General features: G+C 43.8%; 2 protein-coding genes across 6 annotated transcripts in view; one reads left to right on the top strand and one right to left on the bottom strand.

Moving 5' to 3' along the window:
* Positions 1 to 302: 302 nt before the first annotated feature.
* On the top strand, positions 303 to 22,473 carry LOC139531683 (protein phosphatase 1 regulatory subunit 16A-like). Of its 4 annotated transcripts, XM_071328360.1 has the most exons (13): positions 303 to 733; positions 11,424 to 11,491; positions 12,029 to 12,098; positions 12,296 to 13,380; positions 14,324 to 14,394; positions 15,122 to 15,267; positions 15,863 to 15,966; positions 16,175 to 16,299; positions 16,637 to 16,762; positions 17,076 to 17,151; positions 17,344 to 17,473; positions 17,607 to 17,769; positions 17,911 to 22,473. In XM_071328360.1, the coding sequence occupies exons 4-13, from the start codon at positions 13,134 to 13,136 to the stop codon at positions 18,394 to 18,396; spliced, it is 1,674 nt and encodes a 557-aa protein (XP_071184461.1). In that variant the 5' UTR covers positions 303 to 733; positions 11,424 to 11,491; positions 12,029 to 12,098; positions 12,296 to 13,133; the 3' UTR covers positions 18,397 to 22,473. The 4 variants fall into 4 exon arrangements, with proteins under 4 accessions (XP_071184461.1, XP_071184460.1, XP_071184459.1 ...); XM_071328359.1 differs by lacking the exon at positions 11,424 to 11,491; XM_071328358.1 differs by having other exon boundaries at positions 11,424 to 12,098.
* Positions 22,474 to 23,094: 621 nt separating this feature from the next.
* LOC139531685 (interferon regulatory factor 8-like) overlaps positions 23,095 to 27,557 on the bottom strand; it is a 37,717-nt gene continuing 33,254 nt past the window's right edge. For both annotated transcript variants that reach the window (XM_071328370.1, XM_071328372.1), the window contains one exon: positions 23,095 to 23,562. In XM_071328370.1, the coding sequence (XP_071184471.1) occupies positions 23,542 to 23,562 (21 nt within the window). In that variant the 3' untranslated portion in view covers positions 23,095 to 23,541. The remainder of the gene's footprint in view (positions 23,563 to 27,557) is intronic.

Genomic DNA, 27,557 nt, shown 5'->3' with positions numbered 1-27,557 from the left:
AGTAGAAACGAACGTCCCTGGGCGTAGCGTTTGGCCGGCGCAAGGAGTTTGAGTAGTCAGGCAAGTCTCATGGTAGTGTGGGGTATGCAAAATGGGTCGACTTTGAGCACCTCTTTCTCCTGAATGTTTTGGCATTCAGTTCCAAAAAGTAACTTTCTGACCTCTACCATGACCAAACATGTTTGGAAGGTTTTGTTCAAATCTAAAGGGGTGCGGTCAGAAAGTGATTGAATTCATACGACCCTTCAACAATTTATTATTTTGGTAGGCTATATTTTTACAGTGTATGTCATTGGGGGAAATGTTCTGCCCTTGATGACGAGTCCATATTTTTTTGTAAACATACATTTAGATGTACATTATATGGAGCATACGCAGATGCTCCAGGTGGGCTGCAGTATTTTTTATTTTGAATGAATTTTAGCGGACAAGGTCAGAAAATGTGAGACTAAGTTTATGTAGGATTTTGTTGTCAAACTGTTTGGTGAGAGTCATTATACATTACAGTTATGCCCCATAGTAAACATTGCACTCGGTTTACAGCATTTACATTTCTAGAGTTTGCTCTGAGCAATGTTTCCCTCTAGTGGGCACCTTTCGATGACAGCGCAGCGGTTGTTATGGACAAGCATTTCCCGGGAGGGTTGGGGACAGAAAACAGCTGATCGGGTTCAGTCGGGCTGAGAACACGGATACGAGTTCGTGCTGCTGTCAGACTGAATTAACTTCACAGGTAAGCAACAAGTCTTGTTTTTAATCTCCAATACATTTGAAGGTTGACATTTGAGTTACCCAAAGCAAACTTTTACCGGGACTGAATGAGGACGGATAAGTGAGCTGTGTTAACTAACGTTAGCAGGCTAGCGTGGATGCTACCTGACTGGGTTGCTAATTAATTGGCATTACAAAATGTTAATGACTAACAGTTTGCTGTCACAGATAGAGCGGGCATGTTGGAGGTTAGAAGGTTATGATAAGCGATATTAGAAAAATAGTTGTTTATGGTCACAACTTATTCAGCAGCTAGCTACAGAGTTATGTGACCGGAATATAATATAGTCTATTTTTGACTGAATTACTCGCATTCAGTGAAACCAGGCAGCCAGCATCCTAGCTAGTTAGCCTGTGTTACCTGGCTGCAGAGTGCTAGTAATCTACTAACATCTACCCAGTGAAGCAGAATTTGCTTACTATTCAAGGCTTTTAATGTATTGGTCTGTCATCAGACATATCGGTTGAGAACAGGTGGGTGGGTGGCATTTCAATCATAGAAACTTAATTAATAGAATGGACCTATCCCTTAAGACCACTGCAATTTAGCATTTCCTGTTATTTTTGGTGGACAACTTTTTAGATGATTGTAGACCTGTTGTTAACATGTTCAATTCATTAAACAGTTTACTTGCAATTTTAATAGCTCATGATTCAGTGCCTACTCAGTGTTATGAATCAATATGGTGCAGAACTGTTGTTTTGCTCGCTAGGTACTAGGTAAAGAAGCCTAGATAGATGCATACATGTAATGCCTTACTTTCGAATAGAAATGTTCGTCTTTATTCTAAGTTTAGCCACTTATGAGCTGTGTGGTGGAATTTGTCCATGCATTCTTCTGCAAGTCTGACTTTATGAGTTGTATGTTAGTGTTTTTTTGTGTGTCCAGGACCAACAGGATAGCAACCATAGAGTTTATGTTATAAAAATGCCACTGCCTTAAGATGCAAAGTGCCTTTCTCATTCATATGGTGGCAGTCCCTTCACTAAGGTCCGTGTTCCATTTATTTGTTTACTTCCATTTTATTTGTTTTCATTAAGAATCTTTCTAGGAAAGAGAGGAAGCAAGCAGGTCACATTTCTTATTGTGCTTAGAGATATCTAAAAGTTACAACTACGGCTGGCACAATTAATCGTATAACAGACAATTATGGACAAGACAAAAAAATGGTCTTAATACATATTAATTTTAGGAGAAGGGGGGGTGGATCAACATTATATTCAAGTAGATATAATTTACCCAATAGCAGTTTTACATTTTTACATGAAGTTGGTCAAGTTCGTAGTCATTTTACGAGCAGAACAGCTTAATTTAAAAAAGTTCCAAGCAGTCAAAACCATTCGTTTTTAGACCGCGGTGTTGTATTAATTAGGTTTCTCGTAGCTATTTGTCAGAGATGCATTACAAGCAACAACAAAAAGATGTCAACAAAAATAACAATTATGACAATAACCTTGGCCATTTGCATGACAATTAATCATTACCCCAAATTCCACAATCGTCACAGCCCTAGTTACAACTAGTACATGTACTTGAGTAGCACGCACACAATGCTGCTGCACTCACAACTGTATGCTATCTCAGATTCTGGAGATCTGAGAACACAATATCCTAGGCCACATTGTGACATGGCACACACACTGGCCTATGTAAACTTCTGCTCTTGCTCAGTGGCTGACTCTTTTGAACGAGTCAGCCACTCTTTTGAAAGAAGGTAAGGTTCTTAAGGTATTTTATCTGAGCAGCACAGTTTTCATACAGAACGGAAAGAGACTCCTACTTAATCAAGTCTTATCCAACTATTGAATAAACAACACTAGCTCCTATTTTCTCTGCCTTAATCAATATAGGCCTAACCATTGGGAACAATGTCCATTCTTCAAAGGAGCCAGATAGTATAGCCTTTACTAACCTGGCTGTCATTGAACCATCTCTAACTATTATATAGCCTAATGATCTCTCTCTCTTCCTCAGCTTTGTCTTTTTAATTGCACATTAAACCAATTGCACATTGAAGCTGGGGATGGGAAAAAAAGCCTTTAGGAATATTGACAGGAGATTACACCACTGGGCAGTGGTTCAAGTGGCAGGATCATTCCATAACACCAACCATTGATTCAGCATTGTTAGCCTACATGAAAGCCACAAGACATAGACACAGTGTACATGGGGTTGGTTCTTGCCTGGCTACCCAAACTCTTTTCTCTGGCAAAACGCTACGCCCAAATGCTACGCCATGCCCAATGATTCTGGATGAACCTCCCTGATGATTTCTAGAATGGAAAATTGGTCCCAGAAACCGATGGGTTGGGTCAGAGCCAGAACACACGTGGGTATAGCAGGGTTTTGAGAATTCTTCATTGGCTTTGATACTCTGATTGGTTAAAGATGTTCCAATCGCTGATGGCTTTGTTTTGTACAACACCCCTCATTTTGACTTCACCACTAATGACTTCAATGATGTCAGTCTCAGTGAAGTATTTGAGAACGCTAGAGCAGCGGAATAATTCAGTTTGAGTTGTCAGGCAAGGTTGGTTCTTTCTGTCCTCTGATGGAACAGAAATACGATTTAGGCCTAAATCTAGCCTACAGGTATGGTCAACTAGGCCTATATCATTCTGACTGTAGCACTACCAACTTAGGCTATGTTTCTTTATTTAATCTTATCGCCTATAACGCTGCTTTAATCAGATCTCAAACATATTTTGACATTGACTTTGTCTCACCAAATACTTAGGCCTATTGGTTATTAAGTAATCCCTTTGTTTGACCTATAACAGTCCTTTTGAAAACCTTACTCTGTAGGCCTTAAACTGTAACTCATTTATGCACAAATGTGTTTTATGATTTGTAGGCAAATTAAGTCATTTGCTTTTTCACTTGGGGACTAAACCAGACCAAACACATATGAATGTGTGAGTATTCATAGTGAGGGCCAGTCACTGAGTGATTTGTTCCACAGAACCACCGGCCCTCCCTGCCCACGCTGAGTCAATGACTCATTGATGGTGGCTCTCCTGTAAACAGTTTCAAGCATTTACCGACCAAACTCAAAGTACACCGATGATACATGAAGAACGCAGGTGACCAAACTAGGCTGCCCAGAAGCCTATAACCTGGGTCGTTCCACCTCAAAAATCACAAGAAAGAGGATTTCGACACCCACCATCTCAGATTGTTATGAAATAGTTTCTGTTAGAGACCAATAAGATTAGCATTCCCGCAACATTATTTTGTTGAAATATAATTTGATATCTGAGAAATGCGTCATTGCATTTTGGTACATCAGAAGTACATTCATTTCCAATGGAGTGCTGCGTTTGCCTTGAAGCATTGCGTTGCAGAGGCAGTTGCAGTACGTTCTGTGTGGTGCATGCCCAACCTGATAAATAAAATTCCTATCCAGCTTTTAATATACCGAATAAAAATATAAACACAACATGCAACAATTTAAAAGATTTTACTGAGTTACACTTCATAGAAGGAAATAAGTCAATTGAAATAAATAAATTAGGCCCTAATCTATGGATTTCGCATGACTGGGCAGGGGCGCAGCTATGGATGGTCCTGGGAGGGCATAGGCCGGACCCACTGGGGAGCCAGGTCCAGACAGTCAGAATGAGTTTTTACCCACAAAAGGGCTTTATTACAGACACACACACACACACACACACACACCATGTGGTATGCGGTTGTGAGGCCAGTTTGATGTACTGCCAAATTCTCTAAAAGGACGTTGTAGGTGGCTTATGGTAGAGAAATTAACATTAAATTCTCTGACATCTGCTCTGTCGGACATTCTTGCAGTCAGCATGCCAATTGCACACTTCCTCAACTTGAGACATCTGTGGCATTGTGTTGTTTGACATGCACATTTTAGAGTGGCATTTTTGTTAGTGGCATTTTTTACATGTTGCATTTATATATTTTTCCCTGTATACTGGGTATGGCTAGGGTGACGTTGTGAAAAGTTCAGTAGGCTTACCCAGTGGTATGCCCATAAAAAAATTATGATAAACTGTAATCTGATTGCTGCCAGAGTACAGTTTGTTTTACTATCTATTGAAATATGCCCAGTTGCCTAAATGAACTGAGATCGAGGAGAGAGCGTCCCTCCCAGTCTACCAGTAAATGATCCCTGATTTAATCTTCCCTCCTCTATCGACTGTATTAATAGCCACTCAGCCATCACACACACTAAACTTTAAAACCAAGGTGCTTTTTTCTGCCAACTTCAGCATCCCGCCAACTTTTTGCAGACTTTTCTTTATATATGAAAGGTATTTATGGTTGACAAAGCCTCTACTTTTATTTCCACCAACCAACCTAGTCATGATTGTGGTAAAGTTCGGCTTAGTAGTAACTGTAACCGAGAGGCAGCATATATACACACGGCGAGCTAGGGTACTCCCGTTACTCCTATGTTAAATTGCCTACTTTACTCATAACCCGACGGCTGTATGTATATGTGTGTGTGTATATACACACACACACTACCGTTCAAAAGTTTGGGGTCACTTAGAAATGTCCTTGTTTTTGAAAGAAAAGCACATTTTTTGGTCCATTAAAACAACATCAAATTGATCAGAAATACAGTGTAGACATTGTTATTGTTGTAAATGGATATTGTAGCTGGAAATGGCAGATTTTTTTGTGTGGAATATCTACATAGGTGTACAGAAGCCCATTGTCAGCAACCATCACTCCTGTGTTCTAATGGCACGTTGTGTTAGCTAATCCAAGTTTATAATTTTAAAAGGCAAATTGATCATTAGAAAACCCTTTTGCAATTTATGTTAGCACAGGTGAAAACTGTTGTTCTGATTTTAAAGAAGCAATAAAACTTGCCTTTTAGACTAGTTGAGTATCTGGAGCATCAGCGTTTGTGGGTTCGATTACAGGCTCCAAATGGCCAGAAACAAAGAACTTTCTTCTGAAACTCGTCAGTCTATTCTTGTTCTGAGAAATTAAGGCTAATCCATGTGAGAAATTTCCAAGAAACGGAAGATCTTGTACAACGCTGTGTACTACTCCCTTCACAGAACAGAGCCAACTAGCTCTAACCAGAATAGAAAGAGTGGGAGGCCACGGTGCACAACTGAACAAGTGGACAAGTACATTAGAGTGTCTAGTTTGAGAAACAGACGCCTCACAAGTCCTCAAAAGGCAGCTTCATTAAATAGTACCTGCAAAACACCAGTCTCAACGTCAACAGTGAAGAGGCGACTCCGGGATCCTGGCCTTCTAGGCAGAGTTCCTCTGTCCAGCTTTTTTGGTTTCTGTTTCAAAATATCAATTTTTTATATTACAGCAGTTCCACATGTTCCTGTGACGCAAGTTGTGTGGGGGAAAATATCATTTGTATTTTAGACTCAGCTAGAAAATGGTATATCATACACTACAGTTGAGGAACAATGGGAAAGTAATTCTGTTTTGAATGTTGATAAACTTGTATCCCCACTTTTGAGAAAATGGTCCTTGAATATTTTTGGGACACCTACTGGAGAGCTCTTCTTTGTCTACACCCATTCAGAATCGTTCACATCCTCTTAAGCCTTAGCCCCACCCATCTCTTTAAGGGTTCATATGTGAGGCCATGTTGTAAACACACGCTATATCAAATAAAATCTAAGTTTATTTGTCACATGCACAGGATACAGAAGGTGTTAATGGTACAGTGAAGTGGTTACTTGCATAGTAGCAATGTCAAAAACGGAAAGTGTCCAGATAAAAATATTTTATACATATTTTATTTATTAGATGATGCTTAGCCGACGCACTTATCTAAATTGATGAGTCATGTGAAGGAAATGCTATAACCACCCCCAAACCACATCTAGCTAAGTGGATGGGGTCACTACATGTTCACGATATACAATAGATGGCCGTAATCACCGCCAGACACACCTGGCTAACTTGATGGGTCATGTAATCATCTGGCTAAGTAGAGTCTTTTGTTCAGACGTAGCTAGCTAGCTAAACAATGAACCGACATAATCCCACCTCATACTACTACCAATACAAACATTGTCATAGCTGTAGTATGAATCTGCAGGTAGCTAAAGCTAACAAACTAGGTTCAATGTTAGCTAGCTAGCATTAGGCTATAACTAGCAATGCAAATGGATTTCTGATTCAAATAATATTACTACACAGATCATACACAAAGGGTTAGCTAGCGAGCCAGTATACTTTAACTTGTAATAAAAATTACTTTCTGACTAAATTAGAAACTTATATCTGAAAATGTAGCTGGACTCTTACCCGTATACATGGATGAACGCTTCACGGCAGACTGGAACCATTTAACTCCGTTTTGTTTGTAGCTACATGTTGTTTGGCCAGCGTTGTGCCAAGTCACTCCAGTTCACAGTGACAGTGGCGTGTGCAGAAAGTAGACCATCACATTGTCCAACTGATCTGTCAATAGTGCCTGCTAAATTCATGGCAACAATGTTGTTGAGAAAAGTAGCAAAACTTTTGTAGTTCTCGGTGGCTAACGTTATATATATATTTTTTTAAATGGTGTGGTAGGCCTCCCGAGTGGCGCAGTGGTCTAAGCCGGCCGCGACCGGGAGGCCCAAGGGGCGGCGCACAATTGGCCCAGCGTTGTCAGGTTAGGGAGGGTTTGGCTGGCAGGGATATCCTTGTCTCATCGTGCACTAGCGACTCCTGTGGCGGGCCGGGCTCAGTGCACGCTGACACGGTCGCCAGGTGTACGGTGTTTCCTCCGACACATTGGTGCGGCTGGCTTCCGGGTTGGATGGGCATTGTGTCAAGAAGCAGCGCGGCTTGGTTGGGTTGTGTTTCGGAGGACGCATGGCTCTCGACCTTCACCTCTCCCCAGTCCGTACGGGAGTTGCAGTGATGAGACAAAACTGTAACAACTACCAATTGGATACCACAAAATTGGGGAGAAAAAGGGGTGAAAAATAAAAAAAAATGTTTTTTTAAATGGTGCGGTAGAAAGGACTGTCAACACATACTGAACAGCTCACGTTATAGACAGAAGTTCGCTACATGGCAGACCAATCCAAACTCATCTCCCGGCATGTCCAGCCCATACATTATCTCAGCCAATCATGGCTAGCGGGAAGATTCCTGCCTTTTTCCGTGGTTAAACCAACTAGGCTCGTAATGTATCTATTTTAATCTTATTTATGGATGGAGTAGAAGTTTGTTATTAAGGCACAAGAACGTTCACATGTTCCAGAAGGCATATCTATCCAATTGTGTTTCTTTACATTGTTTGTAACTTATTTTGTATATAATGTTGCTGTCTCTTATATCCGAAAATAACTTCTGGACATCAGGACTACAATTACTCACATAATAAATATTTACGTTCAAATGCCTCTCCTGTGAAGTAGTGGACGTGCAACATACACCTAGTTTCCTGGCACGAGTCACATGTAGACTGCACAGACCAGTAACTTAATTAAACTCAAAATATGCTATTCTTTTGAAAATACATTTAGTTAATCTTATGTTTCATCGGAGCTGCCTAAACAAATGCATAATGGATTTCTGTGATGGTGTATTTTCAATAGAGTTATTAAAGTAAGCGTCAACCCATATCTGCCTACGACCACTCCCACTCCTAAACTTACCGGCATGTGCACGGGAGATATAAAAGACTTCTCCCGGAAAGAATGTTGTAAAAATGGAACTTTATGAATTAGCTTCTTAAGATTTTTTTTTTTCTTCTAATATATATATATATATTTTAAAATGTACATGAAACAGCGTGAAGTCTCTGATTTGCAGGTAGTCATTTCTGTGGAAGACTGTTAGGGTAAGGTTGACTTGTGAATTATCTTTGGCAAGACCCAAGCTGTGAAGTGTCAGTCAAAATAAGATGACTCAAGAAATCTGACATTATTTTTGACGTTTTTACAAAAGAGATTTTACATCTAACAAAGATGTTTGGTGCAGTATTTGTCAATGAAAAAATGTGCATGAAAACGAGTCGTCTCTCGTTGAATAACAACAAAGAATCCCTACTGTCGACGAAGGGGCGTCGACTTCAGCTCCGAACTTCGGCTTGCCTCCAGAAACCCTCACCGAAGTCCAAAACAAAAACGTCACAAAATGTTGTCATAATATATGCATGAACTCTACCGAACTGTTTCGTCTGGGAAGCATGTGGATGCCTTTACAGGGTAGAGAGGTTCTCTGAGTTGAGGAGGTACAGTGGCTGTTATTGTGCTAAACCTCGCTGTGGGCCACTGTGCCAGTCTGTGCTGGGCTAAAGTACACATTCTGTTCCAGACTTACTCGCTGTTCGACTGACTGGCTGTGACTTGGTGTGCTTTATGTTTCGCATTTCAACTGCAACAGACAGGCAAGGATGTCCTTCCGGCCTAAAACTCACTCTGTAACTCGCTCTATAAAGGATATCTTCCATCCGGCTCAACCTCAGTGTGTGTACACAAAGGGTCATAAGTTGATCCATAGGCGCCTACATGTTTCCTGACCCCAGGCAGAGCCCTGAGTTCATATCAATGTTAGGTTATGTAATTCAGCTATCACTTTCAAAATGACCTTTGAGACACCAGGCACAGTATTTTCACAGAAATATGAGCATGATCTCTTTTTATTGTTATCATCAGTTGAGATCTAGGCCTATTCTCCTGGCTATTCAGGGTGAAAGGAGACCCTTTGTGTAGGTTTCATTGCCATTGTTCAAGTGTGACTTAAATAGCCTAGGTTTCATGGTCACTAACGGTCTTAAGATATAGTGGTGGTGTTTATCTCCTTGGTGATTGACAGCATTACTGGGAGGACTGTCAGCCAAAAACAATGAGATTAGGCAGGAAGCGGAAGTTAGAGGTTTTGTGATTAAGCCATCTTTACGTACAAAGATGTAGCCTACTGCTACGACATCACATATCACTTCTGTCACACTCACACAGACCAGGCTGAACACACTGCAACTGAACAGGCTCACGACTTTCAGCAGTACAGAGACGCAGAAAGATGAGTGATGACACACAAAGACATGCATAGAAAGCTATGTCCCTGAGTCCCATGGAGTTGTGTGTTCCAAGTGAGGTCGGCCAATGATCTGTGATTCAGAGAACAAACGCATACAGACCAGTAGTTCTCTGTGTGTCTTCATCACTTCATCCCTTTTGTTACATTCTGATGAAAGAAGTACATTAAAATACAGGCCTAGCTATTGGCTACAACTGGTGGTGTTGAATAAGACTGTTTTGTCACATGCTGATTTGTGCTCTTTTTTATTTTAAGCGTTATGATTTACCTGAAGTGTTTAGTTCTTCTGTGCTGATCCTAAAGGGATTGAGGGGATCTTCTTCCCAAATCTCCTTAAAGCTGGAATCCTTAATGCTGAAATTGTCACGTCCATTTGTGGTATTACAACAACAAAGAAGTTACTGAAAACAACACTTTTTTCATTGCACTCTTGATAGAAGAGCACCATTTTAAAAAATGTATTTAATTTTTTTTTTTTTTTTTTTTTTTACCATAATGCGTGACGCTCCTCAGATCGGCAGCAAAAACAAGTGGTGGGGCGGCGCCTACGGCAGATTCCATCTTTAAAGATGGAGTCTGGGATCTTAAGCACAACAAATTCGTAACATATTGTACAAATTGGATTCGTAACATATCATACAAAATGGATGACGTAGTACACAATTGGATGATGTGGTACACAAAAAACGAGTACCCATTTTGGCTCGTGAGCACCACTTTCAACACTACTGGCTAAAATTATACAAAGTTCTAGAGCATCACTTTAAGAGTCTGTAAATAATGATTCTCTTTCTGTGTTTACTGTAGTGGAAACTGGGCACCATCCCTCCGGTTTCTTATTGTGCACTGATTACAAGCTGTTCCGTGGAGTGTGGACACACTAGACAGCGACAGCCTGTGTCAGCAGCAGGTGTCTGTCTGTTTATGGCTGCTTGGTGTCTCTGTAGCTAGGTCTTGTTTAGGAACAAAGTTCAGTTCTCTGTGATTGGGGATCTAGCAAGGTGTGGCCCTGGCCTCTATATTGCAGTAGGGCCTCATATTTTAATAGGAATACCGGTATACTCTGTGCCACTTTGTTAGTGTGTGTAGGATAAACATTCTGATTTGAATCCAAGGAAATCCTTACATTGTGGTCTGGGCACTGACAAAGGAAAGGTCATCCTAAATATAGTTTGAAGCCATAGTGACATAAGTGTCCCTAAAGCAGGTCTATTCATTCAAGACTTGGGAATGACAATTATGGAAAGATTATGCTGTAGGCCAGTTGTTTTCCAACTTTTTCAGTGGGGACCACTTTTTTTTTTTTTACCAGAATTTCTGGGTACCCCCCCAGACATTTACATTGTACATTTAGATTTTTACATCAACAAATAAACTTAAATTCCAAATTAAAAGAAATCAATACATTTTTCAAATTATCTTTCTCAATAACGATTGTATATTGTCTCATTAATTTGTTTTAAATGTTGGCGACCCCACTGCAGTTCGTCGCGACCCCGACGTTGATTACCACTGCTGTAGGCTGCAGTAAGGTCACAACACAGTTGTCTCTGTAGTTTCACCATAGGTATACTTGAATGTAGCCAAAAATGCCATGTGTTTGTGATGCCATCTTTCCTGTCCATGTTACAAGATATTTTATGTCTTTTCCCAGTCCCAGACCTGGTCCCCTCTGTTAGGCCTCTGTGACTGGAGTGGTCTCTGTCTGCGCTGGGCCTGCCCGTAAGCAACTGCTCCCTCTATATCCCTGAGTGCGTCTAGTTGACCTTCCTCTCAGCGACTCACAGGCCAGGCTAAATAATGGATGAAGTGCCTGGAAAGAGCGGTTGGTGTGAGATGTTACTTACCTGGATAAATGGAAAGGGAGGGACAGAGGGCTTGGTGACAGCCATGAGGGCTACTGCTAGCCTAGCACTTAGCACCCAAACCATTGTCTAGTTACTAGTACTACAGCCTGACTAATTAACACCCTACAGCATCCCTTCCTGATCCATTCTCTTACACTAACCAACCACAGAGTGTGCTGTGCTGAAGTTGAGGGGGCATACGCAGGGCAGGCAGGGTGTCAATCATTAATGAAAGGCGTCCCATCTCCGGTTTCCCTGGGATAGAGGAGTGGGAGTGAAGAGTGGAGGATAGGGAGCGTACAGCTTCCAGAGAACAGGCTTAGGAGGGCAGATTGTGTACATTACTGTAACAGGGCTCTCTCTCTGTCTCTCTCTTAATATCACACTCACACACACTCTCTCCCTCTGTCAGGTAGCCTGGCGGGTAAGAGTTTTGGGCCACTAACCGAAAGGTTGCTGGATCGAATCCCCAAGCTGACAAGGTAAAAATCTGTCGTTCTGCCCCTGAGCAAGGCAGTTAACCCACTGTTCCACCCGATGACGTGGATGTTGATTATGGCAGCCCCCCCACACCTCTCTGATTCAGAGGGGTTGGGTTAAATGCGGAAGACAAATTTTCAGTTGAATGCATTCAGTTGTACAACTGACTAGGTATCCCCCTTTCTCTTTCTGTTTGCAGGTGTCAGGGGAGGGAGTAGAATGTTCTGTATTCTAAGAAGCACAATGGATTCTTGAGACGCTTTGATGCCTGACTCTTCCTGGTTCTTGAAGCACCACCTGCAGTGGCCTATTAAGGGACTAGAAGTGATCCAATCCCCATGCATCCCCCACCTCTGACCAACCCCTGCCCTTACATTCTCTCATACTACTGCACTCTAAAAACAAGCTCTATGCAGTATTAGTCCAAATCTCTGTTTATATTTTATTCTCACATTGAACAATGTGACCTGGTTCCTCTTAGCTGCTGAGTTTGTACTCTAAGTAACCACCTCACTTCAAGGTTTGCACCACAGCTCTCAGTATGGACTCCCACCTGGGGACTTCTGTGTTGGGTCCACTTCCCAGAGAGTGTAGGCCTAACCATCAATGGTTGCATTGCTGGCACTAACGGGGGCAGAGGCGAAGTAGTGTCACTGTTTTGGTCCCCCTCCCTCCAACCCAGAGGAATACAGGAAGGAACACAGGATTTAAGGACAGATCGTGGTTCAAAGTAATCTGGATGGATCTGTTCCAGCAGTAGATGTTCCATAAAGATCTAGAGTAAGAACCAGTTGGTTCTCAGGTCTTGAATTTCCATACATAGTCTTTAAAGCATATAGACCCATGGAAGAGAGATTGATTCTCTGTTACTCACACAAAGAATACCGACTTGGACCTTTACACCTTGGAGATGTCTGCCACCTGACCTTCCAGCAGCTTTGATTATTTTTGCGTTCACTTTCAACTGATAAACCCAGAACCAGATCAGAACAGTGAAACGGGAGGTGTAGGAAGTCTGAGGTGGGCGGTGGTGTGTCATGGCGGAGCACGGCGAGCTGCTCGGTGAGATGGCCACGGTTGGGCGTCTGAGTGCCACGGAGCGCCTGAAACACGCCCAGAAGCGGCGTGCCCAGCAGCTGAAGGGCTGGGCCCAAATGGACAAGGATACGGCCCGTAGCAAGGCTGGACAGAAAGTGGACAAGAACAAGGGGTGCACGCGCAGGGTGGTCTTCCCCAACAACATCACCCTGCTGGAGGCTGCAGCCCGCAATGACCTGGAGGAAGGTGAGTCAGTCAGCACACCACTATGGGCTGGTTTCCCAGACACAGATAAAGACTAGTCCTGGAATAAAAAACATGCTCAATGGAGAATCACTATTAAAAGAGGGTTTTAGACCTGGACTAAGCTTAGGCTAATCCATGTCTGGGAAACCAGCCATAGAAGTTGTCCCACTTTATAAACTGGGTGGGTCCAGCCCGGAATGCTGATTGGATGAAAGCCGTGGTATGTCAGACCGTATTCCACGGGTATGACAAAACATGTGTTTTTACTGCTCTAATTACATTGGTAACCAGTTTATAATAGCAATAAGGCACCTCGGGGGTTTGTGCTATATGGCCAATATACCACGGCTAAGGTCTGTGTCCAGGCACTCTGCGTTGCGTCGTGATTAAGAACAGCCTTTAGCTGTGGTATATTGGCCATAGAGCACACCTCCTAGGGCCTTAAATAACCCTCACTGTTGTTATGGTTGCTGTTCTTCCAAGTAGCCTAGCATTAATTACACAGTACAACTACTCTATAAACACAAGGGCAATTCCACAATAACAGTGATGCTGAGACTTTGATTTTTCACTTTAAAATGTATGTTAAACAAAAACCAATGATTGTTAACAGACTGTTTGTGCTGTCGTTCTGTTACCTAACTTTGGATCGGCACTGTTCCTCAAGTAAATGTGTTTTTGTAAAATGTTCAATGGAAATTGTTAAAAGTTGTACTTGTGTACATGCATATTTTTTGTGAGACGCGTCATACTTCTAAACTTATCAGACCAGGCATTTGGTTTCAATGGTGCTATTGTTTCCACACATGATTATGGCTAATTATAGTGGTCACTCGTAACTAACTTTTGCCTGCATTACAAGAGCAGAGGCTATCTGAAGTTAGGATTCGTAGCATATCTTAGTGAGTAACGGCCACGCTGTTGTGATTGTGTTTCTCTGCAGTGAGGGAGCTGCTGAACGGTGGAGTCAGTCCAGATCTGTACAACGAGGACGGACTCACTGCCCTGCACCAGGTGCAAACTCACACACACACTCAAATGTACTCTTAAACACAGACACACACACACACACACACACACACACACACACACACACACACACACACACACACACACACACACACACACACACACACACACACACCAGGTACAGACAGTTGTGACCACCCACACCAACAGGTCAGCCTGTGTGTGCATTGTTTTGTGTTGTCAGCTCTCAGAACTGTAAGTACTGTCTGTTGTGTCTATCTGTCTGTTTGGTCTAACTAACATCACAGTTTATGTAAACACTGTAGAGCGTTTTCACATTGCTTCTAGGGCTAGACATGTAACTGCTGCTCTGGACCAAGGCTCTTGCTTACATTCCTAGACCATTGGGGAGGATAAGTTTAGTTATGCTTCCCTTCGTAGCACTGCTGTGTTGTTTGGAAAGGTCTACGAACACCACCAAGAAACAACACTGCTCTCTTTATAAGTCAAAATGACACAGACCCTACATATACACGTTAACACACACTGTAAACACATGGGTGTCACTAGAGAGCACAATGTTCTCTTTATAAGTACTAGCTATAATTATTTCTTCCCTTTGAAAAAAGTGAATGTGTTTTACTTAGTAAACGACTGGAGGCCTGGGCCTATGCAAATTCAGTTGACACTGCAGTGAACACTGCACTGATGGTAGAACACTGTAGGTGAGCATGTATTCATTGGTTTGTCTGTCTGTCTGCTCCCCCTGCAGTGCTGCATTGATGACTTTGTGGAGCTGGTACAGTGTCTGTTGGACGCCGGGGCCAGTGTGAACGCCTGTGACAGTGAGCTGTGGACGCCGCTCCACGCTGCTGCCACCTGTGGACACACAGCCCTGGTGCAGCTCCTGGTGCAGTCGTGAGTCACATTTAGAAACACTTAAACGTGACACACTCTCTCGCTGTACTGCTGGTCACAGAAATGTACACACAGTTACAATGTACTACTTTACTTAGACTTGGAAAAATAAGTTTGAGTAACTAAGTATGAGTTTGGACACGGCCCTCTAGTTGAACTTCCCCAAAATCTATTCTTAGCCTTTCTTCATAGACACTATCGTATCATATAAACATATGGTTACAATTCCAGGACATCCTTATCATTTACTACAGTAAATGACCACTGTGTGTCAGTGAATATACTGTACTGCAGCTACATGTGATGGTGATGCATGTGCCACTGGTGTAATGAGTCCCTGTCTCCTGATGTAACGTTGTCCTTGTCTGGTGTAATGAGTCCCTGTCTCCTGATGTAACGTTGTCCTTGTCTGGTGTAATGAGTCCCTGTCTCCTGATGTAACGTTGTCCTTGTCTGGTGTAATGAGTCCCTGTCTCCTGATGTAACGTTGTCCTTGTCTGGTGTAATGAGTCCCTGTCTCCTGATGTAACGTTGTCCTTGTCTGGTGTAATGAGTCCCTGTCTCCTGATGTAACGTTCTCCTTGTCTGTGTCCAGTGGTGCAGAGCTGCTGGCGGTCAACGCTGATGGCAACATGCCCTATGACCTTTGTGAGGACGAGGCCACGCTGGAGCTGCTAGAGATGGTCATGGCAGAGCAGGGTCAGAACCCAACTCGACATCCTCCTTCTCCACAACCTTCTCCTCTATTTGCATTCCCAACTACTTCCAATCATTCTCATGCCATGACTACAGCCTTGAGCCTTCATCCTTAGCTACCTAGCCCTTCTCTTCCCAGTTGCGATCCCCACCATGACCCTTACTAAAAATCAGTCCTAGTCAAATGGTCTTGTGTTGACTTCCTGTGCAGGTATAACCCAGGACCGTATAAACCAGTGTCGTGGGGCTAAGGAGATGGAGATGCTGACGGACCTTCGAGCGCTGGTCCAGAGTGGTGCGGACCTGAACGCTCAGGATGACAACGGGGCCACACTGGTGAGACACTGTAATCTGTTTAAATTTATTAATTTTTTTCCCCCCTCTAATCAGGCGCTGATTTTAGACCTGGGACAACAGGTGGGTGCAATTAATTATCAGATAAAACCAGAAGTACTCTGGACCTTGTAGGGTAGGATTTTGAATACCCCCCCTGTAAACCTTAAAATACACCTGAAAACACACTTGGCTGGGAATAACTGTTCAAATACATTACTTACAAACAGCACTAAGGTTTGAACTTCTAGTCTCATATTATAATCCATAGATTCACCTCACCACTGGTATAAAAGGTTAACCATGTAACAATCTGTCCTCTGTCTCACTTCACATCCAGCTGCACTTAGCGGCGGCTAACGGCTACCTGTTGGTAGGGGAGCTGTTGTTGGAGCACCAGGCCAAAGTGGAGGAGAAGGACACAGACGGCTGGACACCACTCCATGCCGCCTCCTGCTGGGGACAGGTCGGTATTGCCGCACTCAGAACAGTTTAGAATGAAGCTACGTCCCCCTTTCTCAACTGTCATGCTATGGGTGGTAGGTAGCCTAGCGGTTAAGAGCATTGGGCCAGTAACCGAAAGGTCGCTGGTTTGAATCCCTGAGCTGACTAGGTGAAAAATCTGTTGATGTGCCCTTGAGCAAGGCACTTAACGTTAATTGCTCCTGTTCAGGATAAGAGCGTCCGCTAAATGACTAAAATGTAAAATATGCCATGCTATGCTAAATGGCTGTATTGCCTGAAAAACCTGAACATGCTGGTGTGTCTTGTTTCCCCAGGTCCAGATGGTGGAGCTGCTGGTGGCTCATGGGGCCAGTCTCAACACCAAGTCCGTCTTGGAAGAGACGCCGCTGGGTAAGAACACAACTATCAACCCCCTCAGAGACTGTGTAGACGTGAAGGGCAATGACAGAAAAGGATTGGACAGTATAGATTACCTTACTGTTGTCTTGGTAGATAATTGTTGTCCAGACACAGCATAAACGTGTTTCAGAGGGACTGAAATCCTGAATGGGATGACATGTCCTGACTCTGTTGTGTTGTCAGATGTGTGTGCGGACGAGGAGGTGAGAGCCAAGCTGATGGAGCTGAAGCACAAACACGACGCCATCATGAAGAGTCGGGACCGACACAAGGGCACCTTGCAGAGACGAGCCTCCAGCACTGGCAGCAGAGGGTGAGGGGGGGGACAAGAGAGAGGATTAGTTCAAGGCTTGAGGGGAGAGGATAATGGTTTTGTTTAGACACAGGTAAAACCCTCAGCTTGTAGCTGTATCTACAGTATCTCTCTCTGTCGTCCGTCTGAGCAGTAAGGTGGTGCGGCGTGTGAGCATCAATGAGCGTTCCAGCCTGTACCGGCGGGAGCACCACAAGGAGGCCATGGTGTGGCAGGAGAGAGGCCGACAAGCCGAGCCGCAGGACGACGACGAGGACAGACAGACCGACAACGAGCTCCACCAGCATGTTGCCATGGTGAGTGGTACTGTATTACTCCTGTCATAGCAACCACACCAGGACAAACTGCTACCATGTTCAGTTAACACTGAGAATAGATATGGTTCAGAGTTGATAGGTGAATGTGTCATATTAACTCTCTTGCGCTGGCTCTCTCAGGCTGCAGGTGCCATGTTGAGGGGGGAGGATGACGAGGGAGGGGAGAGGAAGTTCAATCTGGGGAACGGTGGGATGCCCCTGGCCCTGTCAGCGTCAGTCCCAGGGGAGCAGTGGAGCGGAGGCCGGATGGACCGCAGCTCCTCTTACCAGCTGAGCCCTGCATCGGGGATTGGGGAGGCAGGGGACAGCATGACCCGGGAGAAATCCCACCAGACACTAGCGGACCTGAAACGCCAGCGGGCCGCAGCCAAGCTCAACAAGTACCCAGCCCCACCCCCCCCAGAGGAGATGCCCCCTTCTCCCGCCCTTCTGCAGGAGGTGACCCCGTCCGGAGCCGCCCAGGAGACACCCAGCACAGAGGAGGTGCCCTCCCCCGGCACTGTGTACTTCACCCCAGCCAGCGGAGACCCGCCCCTGCTCAAACTACAAGCCCCAGAGGAGGACACCTCCAACAACACTAAGGAGCCCTGCTGTGGACTCATGTAGGGACAAACACTTCCAAGCACCCACTGCCTGACTGGAAATTAAAGTGGGCGATGTGTAGCAATCAAAAATGATTTCAAAACAAAACGCTACGGTGACGACCGGATATACTTTTAAGGATTCATTGCAGTTGGATTTATTCTAAGTTTATTATTTGGTTCCGTTAAGCGCCTACTTCCATCAATTACATGCCATTGAATGTTTGGTCTACTCTCCATTTTGGTCAATGTAGTTATACATTCCATCTTCTTGCACAGATTTATTTTTAGCCCTCCTTCCTGAAATGTCTAAAACAAGATTTATCTAATGGAGGGAATGTAAAACATTTTCCAATATATGAGCACTTAACGTTCCTCTGTTGATAAGGGTGTGGCCAGAGCCATAGATTTACATACATGGATATTGCTCTGCGTATGTCTATATGGACCGCGTATAGAGAGACCTTATGTGCCCACCTGGTGGCTTCTAAGAGAACTACAGATTCCAGTATTACTCCTTCAATAGCTCGGAGTACTTTCTTTTGTTTAATCCCTTTTTTCCATGATTGTTTGGGGCAGTTCAATCAAAAGAGAGAGTTTTCTCATATCAAGCATATTATATATGAACTGGCCATCTGACTTAAGTGAATAAGATTTGCTCATTTAAAGCAGAAAGGGGCTAGAGAAGCATGAATGAACCAAAGCTGATTATTTTACTTTACTTTTTCAAGCTGATAATCGGACCAATGAATGATCCTTTTCTACTCATGATTGACTGAGCATGATTTGAGATGTGCACTGTAAATGGATTTAAGAGAAGGATAGATTAGGATCGAGAGTGATTGTTACAAAAGGGTACATAACAATGGCATTTGTTGGTGTTATTTGTTTTTCATACACACTCACACCAGTCTGTCTGTTGACAGGGTACCGAAGTGGGAGTGTTTGTAGATGATGGTTTCTCTTTCTTGTTGGTTTGAATTTGCATCAAATTTACACACATGTAGACAAGTGCTATTTCCCTGCCTTTCTACTGATCAGCATTCAGCAGTATCTCAAAATTATTGTTTTTTGTTTGTAAATCAACCTACTGTTCCAGTGCACTAAGAATTACATTTTCTGCAGTGCAATTTGTAAAGAAGGGTTTCGTTTTCTAAATGATTGTAAGAGATTATCTAATATTCAAATTAATATAAGTTGTGTTTTTGTCATGGTGTTTGTCCCCCCTCAGGATAAAATGACTTCTTATAGGCATTCTATTTAAACTATTTCTATGCTGTGAATAGGGATGTACACAGTGTACAAAACATTAGGAACATGTGCTCTTTCCATGACATGGACTGACCAGGTGAATCCAGGTAAAGGCTATGATCCATTATTGATGTCACTTGTTAAATCCACTTCAGTCAGTGTATATGAAGGGGAGGAGACCGGTAAAATAAGGATTTTTAAGCCTTGAGACATGGCTTGTGTATGTGTGCTATTCAGAGGGTGAATGGGCAAGACAATATTTAAGTGCCTTTGAACGGGGTATGGTAGTAAGTGCCAGACGCACCGGTTAGAGTGTGTCAAGAACTGCAACGCTGCTGGGTTTCACGTTCAACAGTTTCCCTTGTGTATCAAGAATGGTCCACCACCCAAAGGACACAATTGTGGAACGCATTGGCGTCAACATGGACCAGCATTCCTGTGGAATGCTTTTGACACCCTGTAGAGTCCATGCCCTGACAAATTGAGGCTGTTCTGAGGGCAAAGGGGGGGTGCACCTCAATATTACAAAGGTGTTCCTAATGTCTTGTACACTCTGTGGATATGAATGACATTTCATTTTTGTGTCAACACAATTTGGCAACCCATCCCTTACAGGATTATTTCACACACAAACTACAATGATTGACAGTGATAGTTCTTCCGGTGTTCCGTACAGTGTGCACCTCATAAGGAATGAAAAATAAATCAAAACATAAATAGTAGATACGGTTATCCAATCAATAATAACCCTAGGGCAGTAAAAAATGAAATATAATACTGAAAAATGTATTCTATTTTTGTGTATGGAGTAGATAGACCTCAACCATTCCTTTACAACAAACCATTCCTGCCTAGAAACCAGGATCTTCTACATTGCTGCCTTAATGAAATGAAGGGGGCATCAGAACAACTGACAGACCATCTTGGTTAGCCTTGTCAATGTGATGGTTTGTCAACAGTAAGTGCCTTCTGTAGGGTTGATTGGCTAAGTGTAAATACTTTGCATTGCTTGCACAAAGTTCCACATAGACCGTGTGGAATTCTGATTGATGTGAAGTATGGGACTAAATGCCTTTGACTCTCCTAAATGTACTATTGAAATGTCTCCTTCCATAATGGAACTCAGTTCTCAATTACACATTTCCATTTGTTTGTTTTAATGTAGAACATGATTTGTACGGTTGTTGCCTGTTTAAAAAGTTTCATGTTTTCACAGATTTTTGTATAAACTTTTTTTTGGGGGGGGGGTGCGACATGGGCTTAGAGTACATATTTGGACATGTAATTTATTTGTATATATTGGGAGTAAGATGGACAGTCGTGCTTGCTCGCCTAATAGATACACTATATATACATAAGTATGTGAACACCTCTTCAAATTAGTGCATTCAACTATTTCAGCCACACCTGTTGCTGACAGGTGTATGAAGTTGAGCATACAGCCATGCAATCTCCATGGACAAACATTGGTAGTAGAATGGCCTTACTGAAGAGCTCAGTGACTTTCAACGTGGCACCGTCATAGGATGCCACCTTTCCAACTAGTCAGTTTGTCAAATTTCTGCCCTGCTAGAGCTGCCCCATTCAACTGTAAGTGCTGTTATTGTGAAGTGGAAACATCATTTAGAAACAACGGCTCAGCGGTACCAGAAGTGGTAGGCCACACAAGCTCACAGAATTGAACCACTGAAGTGCGTAGTGCAAACAAATCGTCTGTCCTTGGTTGCAATACTCACTACCGAGTTCCAACCTGCCTCTGGAAGCCATGTCAGCACAAGAACTGTTTGTCTGGTTCTTCAACAAATGGGTTTCCATGGCTGAGCAGCTGCATGATCACCATGTGCAATGCTAAGTGTCGGCTGGAGTGGTGTAAAGCATACCGGCATTGGACTCTGGAGCAGTGGTGAATCTCGCTTTACCATCTGGCAATCCTACGGACAAATCTGGGGTTTGGCAGATGCCAGGAGAACGCTACTTGCCCCAATGCATAGTGCCAACTGTAAAGTTTGATAGAGGAGGAATAATGGTCTGGGGCTGTTTTTCATGGTTCGGGGTAGGTCCCTTAGTTCTAGTGAAGGGAAATCTTAAAGATATATGCCGGCGTGCACAAAGCGAGGTCCATACAGAAATGGTTTGTCGAGATCGTTGTGGAAGAACTTGTCTGGCCTGCACAGAGCCCTGACCTCAACCCCATCGAACACCTTTGGGATGAATTGGAACGCCGACTGCGAGCCAGGCCAAATTGCCCAACCTCAGTGCCCGACCTCACAAAGGCTCTTGTGGCTGAATGGAAGAAAATCCCCGCAGCAATGTTCCATCTAGTGGGAAGCCTTTCCAGAAGAGTGGAGGCTGTTAGAGCAGCAAAGGGGGGACCAACTCCATAATAATGCCCATGATTTTGGAATGAGATGTTTGACGAGCAGGTGTCCACATACTTTTGGTGATGTAGTGTGTGTATATGTAGCGTCCTTCATCTGCTACATAACTACTTCAAGCCAGCAGGGGGACACTGAGGGAAGAAAACCATGCTGCTCAACATTCACACCAGTTTCCTTCTCTCTATTGTACATGAAAGTACCTGCACTGAGTATATGAATGGTTGAAATATTGAAGGTTCCTGGAGTTCATTGTCTTTCCTGTCCAGCTGATGAAGATGAACCATAAAAGGGGGACCCTCTTGTTTCTGTGGGATGGGGAATGTGGAAGGACTCCATGCTGTACACACTCAGACTGATCAAGGACCTACAGTAGCTTACCTGTCAATGTATTTCTGATACCTTCATTTTGATCACCTTACAACAAGTCTAGAGCCTTTGTAAATATTTTACAATAAATATATTGTCAAACTTGAGTGTGTGCTTTTCCTTGTATTTTATGTGCTTTCAGGTTTATAGTACATATGGATACAGTAAAAATTACCTTAAAATCATTACCCCTTAGTGGTGGAATTGTACAGTGACTTGGCACAGAAGATCTTCCATTCTTTACACCACCTAGGTGTAATTCTGACGTGAGCTCTCGTAGCTTTACACACCACACGCACACACACTGTACTGATTGTGTCAGTGTAAATAAGAATTTGTTCTTAACTGACTTGCCTAGTTAAATAAAGGTTAAACATTTAAAAAAAAATTTTTTTACAGCCCAGTCATTTGGCAATGGCATCCTAGTGCCCAGCACATGCCTCTCAGACATCCAGGCAATACCAGTTTCTCCCCTCACCTTTGTTTATGTATTGTCTCTGTGTTGTGAAGACATGGGTGGTGTGAGGCTGCGGGGCAAAATTCTACCATATGCTGAAGGACAGATGTACCCTGTAGTGCTGACCCCTAGTAATTGACACATTGCCTGCCCTTCAGTCTACCCCTGCCTCAACTACCCTCCCCCTCTCTCTTTCAGTTTATGTGCTGACTGTGGCTTTGACAACACTTGTCCTCAAGCTTGTGTGAGAGAAACCCAGTAATGCAAACAGTAAGGGTATATGACAACCAAGGCCTTTGAGCTTTATGCAAATCAGAATATTAGAGGTCTGCAGATGTGCTTTTTGGTATAAGAGGCCTTTATGGAGATTAGGATTTGTAGTACTGACATAGTTTGATGACAGACTGGATGTCGTATGACCAACTGTGCACTGTGTGGTACATGAACGTCGATGGGGCTGGGGGAATCACATGGTTGAGTGCCCACCATGTGAGGAGGGATCAAATGTCTTTTCCAAGCACCCACATATTCTGTCTCCTTGGGCTGTATGTAGTAGAGAACCTGTTGGACTGTATATTCTTAGCACTATATGTTCTCTCGCAGGTGCTTGTAAGGGCACAGATGACAGACCGGTAGGATTCCAGTTGAGGTAGTTTAATGACTCTGATTCACATAGAGCAGGAACGGCACAGCACAGTGTATGGCTTGACACTTGTGTTTACCAAGAGTGTGTGTGGTTCTGAAAAGGGGGAAATTAAATACAATAGTAAATGGCAGGTATAAGCTTAATACAACCCACAATTACATGAACTATAAATAATATGGCTACGATAGGTTATCTGCTGCACAGGGCAATACAACATGGCTGTGACTTCACTAATGAATGATCAGAGGAGTGCAACTACACAGCAGTACTGAGCAGCACCGTCATCCTCACACAACTGCATGAACTTGAATGTTTATAGCTACATCCACAAGGCTTATTGCTAACGAAATGCCCACATAATCTATGCAGTATACATCCATAAGGCTTATTGCTAACAAAATGCCCACATAATCTATGCAGTATACATCCATACAACCACAGGGCATATAAGACTAGACACTGGTGGACATTATACTATACAATGAAATGCCTGAAATTAGATGACAGAAACAGGGTTAGCAAGCTTACAGGTAAACACGCTAATTAGCACAACAAAGGAGTGCGTTCCACATGAATAATTAGAAATATTAACTCACAGGAGATGGCTGGAACTTATCACTTGGCTTGTGTACTTTCTCTAGTGTTACGAGAGGTCCCGGGTTCAAATCCCGGATGAGCCCCCATTATGTTACGCACGCCTCTATGAAGAGGAAACGCAACACCCTGCTACAACTCAACTCCCCGTGAAGTGAAAGAGGTATGGACTGTAGGTGCGAGAAAGGACAACAAAAGGCAGAATTGACCGTTTACTAGGACTTTATTCCTTTACACGGTAATATGGGGAAAGGGGGCTGGACGGAACCAAAGCAAAGAAAGTAAATATCAAAGCTTCCCCTCTCCCATCTAACTTAACACCAGCTGGTGCCCTAACCAAAATACAGGGGGTGGTCCACCCAGGTCTTACCTAGTGTGCCTAGACAGTGAATATACTATGGGTATACGTATGCCCACGGGCCTCTTGCCTAAGCACTCCCTAGCCTTCCCCCCCCTGGGAACAAATGAAACAGGAGAACAAACAATATCTCAACCAAACTAAGAAACAAAGGACATCAAATAAGCTCTATCTGAGCAACAATCTCACACGGAACATACCAACTGCTCCCAGCAACAACTAACACAGTACATACCAACGACCAACATGCTATAACCCTCAGCCATCAACCTCCTCTCTCAGCAAGGATCTATATAACATTCAATCTCTCCAGCAATGATCTCAGCCAGCAATGATCTCAGCCTACAATGATCTCAGCCTACAATGATCTCAGCCTACAATGATCGCTCTCTTCTGAACAGAACACTGGCTTTTATATAGTTTCAGAAGGCATTGGAAATTAGAGACAGCTGCGTCTTGACGAGGGGGCGGGGTCAGCTCTCCAATCATCAATTGGAGTCGACCAATCAGCTGCTTGGGCAGAATTCAGGAAGCCATCTCCTGAAACACATACTCAAATACACAAGCTACAACACAGAAACTGGGGAACGTAACATCTAGTTACTTCCTTCTCCTCAATTAGAGATCGCCCAGCATGCTCTGCTCCACATCACCGGTGGGCGGAGCTACAGCTCTCCTATGATGAACTAATATTTTCTCTCAATAGTCTTTCATATAGCCACCCCAAATTGCGACTTCAATTTGGTTCTGAGAAAGGCTAAGGGTTCTTGAGCGGGGTTACGGCAGGAGTACTGTTGTTGTCTTCTCTGTCCGGGAGAGCTGAGAGGACTACCAACCGGGCAACAGGACAAGTATATGTTCTGTCCTTGATCTTGACCTCGGCAGACCTCACATGACCATCTGCGCTTGAGTGAACTTTAAGGACATGTCCGATTGGCCAGAGGGCTCTCAGAAGCTGTGGTCTACCAACATTACCACCATATCCCTTTTGAGGTCGTCAGGGATGGCATGCCACTTCTGGCGGGCTTGCAGGCTGAGTAGGTAGTGCCTGATGTAGCTGGACCAGAAGTGATCCGTCAGGATCTGGCAGTGTCTCCATCGATGTCTGCTGAGGAGCTCAGTCTCTGGGTACACCACTTGTGGCAGGGATCCGTCTGGCCGCCCCATCAACAGGAGCTTAGGGGTCACGGGGTCCAGGTCTGCCATAATGGAGGACACATAGCCCAAGGGCTTCGATTTCAGGATACCCTACACTTCAATGAGGACAGTTTGTTCCCTGGTCAGAGAACAGCTCAGCCGGTGTCCCTCGGCAGGCGATGACTCTTCTAAGGGCCATCAGAAAGGAGTCGGCATCGATGTTGGTCAGGAGGTCCAAGTATACACCCATCATATACACCCCTCGTGGTGAGACCAGTTAAGGGCCCGAAGTAGTCCATGCCCGTGGAGTGGAAGGCTGGCTTAAAGAGGCGCAGGCGTGCAGCTGGCAGGTCAGCCATCTTGGGGACAGCAGGTCTGGATTTACATCTACGGCATTCTTTGCAGGTGTGCTGGAATCGACGGATGGCTTCCCACCCGCAGAAGACCCAACGGGTGTGGCGGATCTCTGCAAACACCCTCTCAGGGCCTGGATGGCACAGATGGCTGTCGTGATCTTGGATAAGGAGTCTAGTGGATGGATGACCAGGATTGAGGACGATGAGATGAACTGTAGAATGTTCTAGATCTTCGGCACAACCTAGTCTACCACTAGACTAGCTCGGATGAGCTCTCTGGACTTGTCAAGCTCAGGTGACAAACTAAGTAGGCGACTGCTGGACGGGACAGGCTTACCAGCTTTCAGGAGACGGAGCTCATCTGGTAAACTCTCTCGCTCTCTTGAAGATGACGGTGTCCGCTTTCTGGTAGTCTTCAGCAGTAGGGCCACCACCCTGTCTTGGCTGTTGAAGTTACCGAGTCAATGTGCAGGGGTACAGGTTAGTCGAGGTAATATGTGCAGTACCAGTCAAAAGTTTGGACACACCTACTTCTTTATTTTTACTATTTTCTACATTGTGAAATAATAGTGAAGACAGGAAATATGACTATGAAATAGCACGTGGAATCATATAGTAACCAAAAAAATTGTTAAAGAAATCAAAATAGATTTTAGATTTTAGATTCTTCAATGCAGCCACCGTTTGCCTTGATGACAACTTTGCACACTCTTGGCATTCTCTCAACCAGCTTCACCTGGATTGCTTTTCCAACAGTCTTGAAGGAGTTCCCACATATGCTGAGCACTTGTTGGCTGCTTTTCCTACACTCTGTGATCCAACTCATCCCAAAACATCTCAATTGGGTTGAGGTCGGGTGATTGTGGAGGCCAGGTCATCTGATGCAGCACTCTATCACTCTCCTTCTTGGTTAAATAGCCCTTACAAAGTCTGGCGGTGTGTTGGGTCATTGTCCTGTTGAAAAACAAATTATAGTCCCACTCAGCTTAAACCAGATGGGATGGCGTATCGCTGCAGAATGCTGTGGTAGCCATGTTGGTTTAGTGTGCCTTGAATTCCAAATACATCACGACAGTGTCACCAGCAAAGCCCCCCCAAACCATCACACCTCCTCCTCCATGCTTCACAGTGGGAACCACACATGTGGAGATCATCCGTTCACCTACTTTGCGTCTCACAAAGACACGGCGGTTAAAACCAAAAATCTCTAATTTGGACTCATCAGACCAAGGACAGATTTCCACCAGTCTAATGTCCATTGCTCGTGTTTCTTGGCCCAGGCAAGTCTCTTCTTCTTATTGGTGTCCTTTGGTAGTGGTTTCTTTGCAGCAATTTGACCATGAAGGCCAGATTCCAGATTCTCTCCTCTGAACAGTTGATGTTGAGATGTGTCTGTTACTTGAACTCTGTGAAGCATTTATTTGGGCTGCAATTTCTGAGGCTGGTAGCTCTAATGAACTTATCATCTGCAGCAGAGGTAACTCTGGGTCTTCCTTTTCTGTGGCGGTCCTCATGAGAGCCAGTTTCATCGTAGCGCCTGATGGTTTTTGCGACTGCACTTGAAGAAACTTTAAAAGTTCTTGAAATTTTCCGCATTGACTGACCTTCATGTCTTAAAGTAATGATGGACTGTTTTTTCTCTG

The sequence above is a fragment of the Salvelinus alpinus genome, chromosome 10, assembly GCF_045679555.1.
Source record: "Salvelinus alpinus chromosome 10, SLU_Salpinus.1, whole genome shotgun sequence".
In the NCBI taxonomy this organism is placed as follows: Eukaryota; Metazoa; Chordata; class Actinopteri; order Salmoniformes; family Salmonidae; genus Salvelinus; species Salvelinus alpinus.
This window is presented reverse-complemented; position numbering and strand designations above follow the sequence as displayed.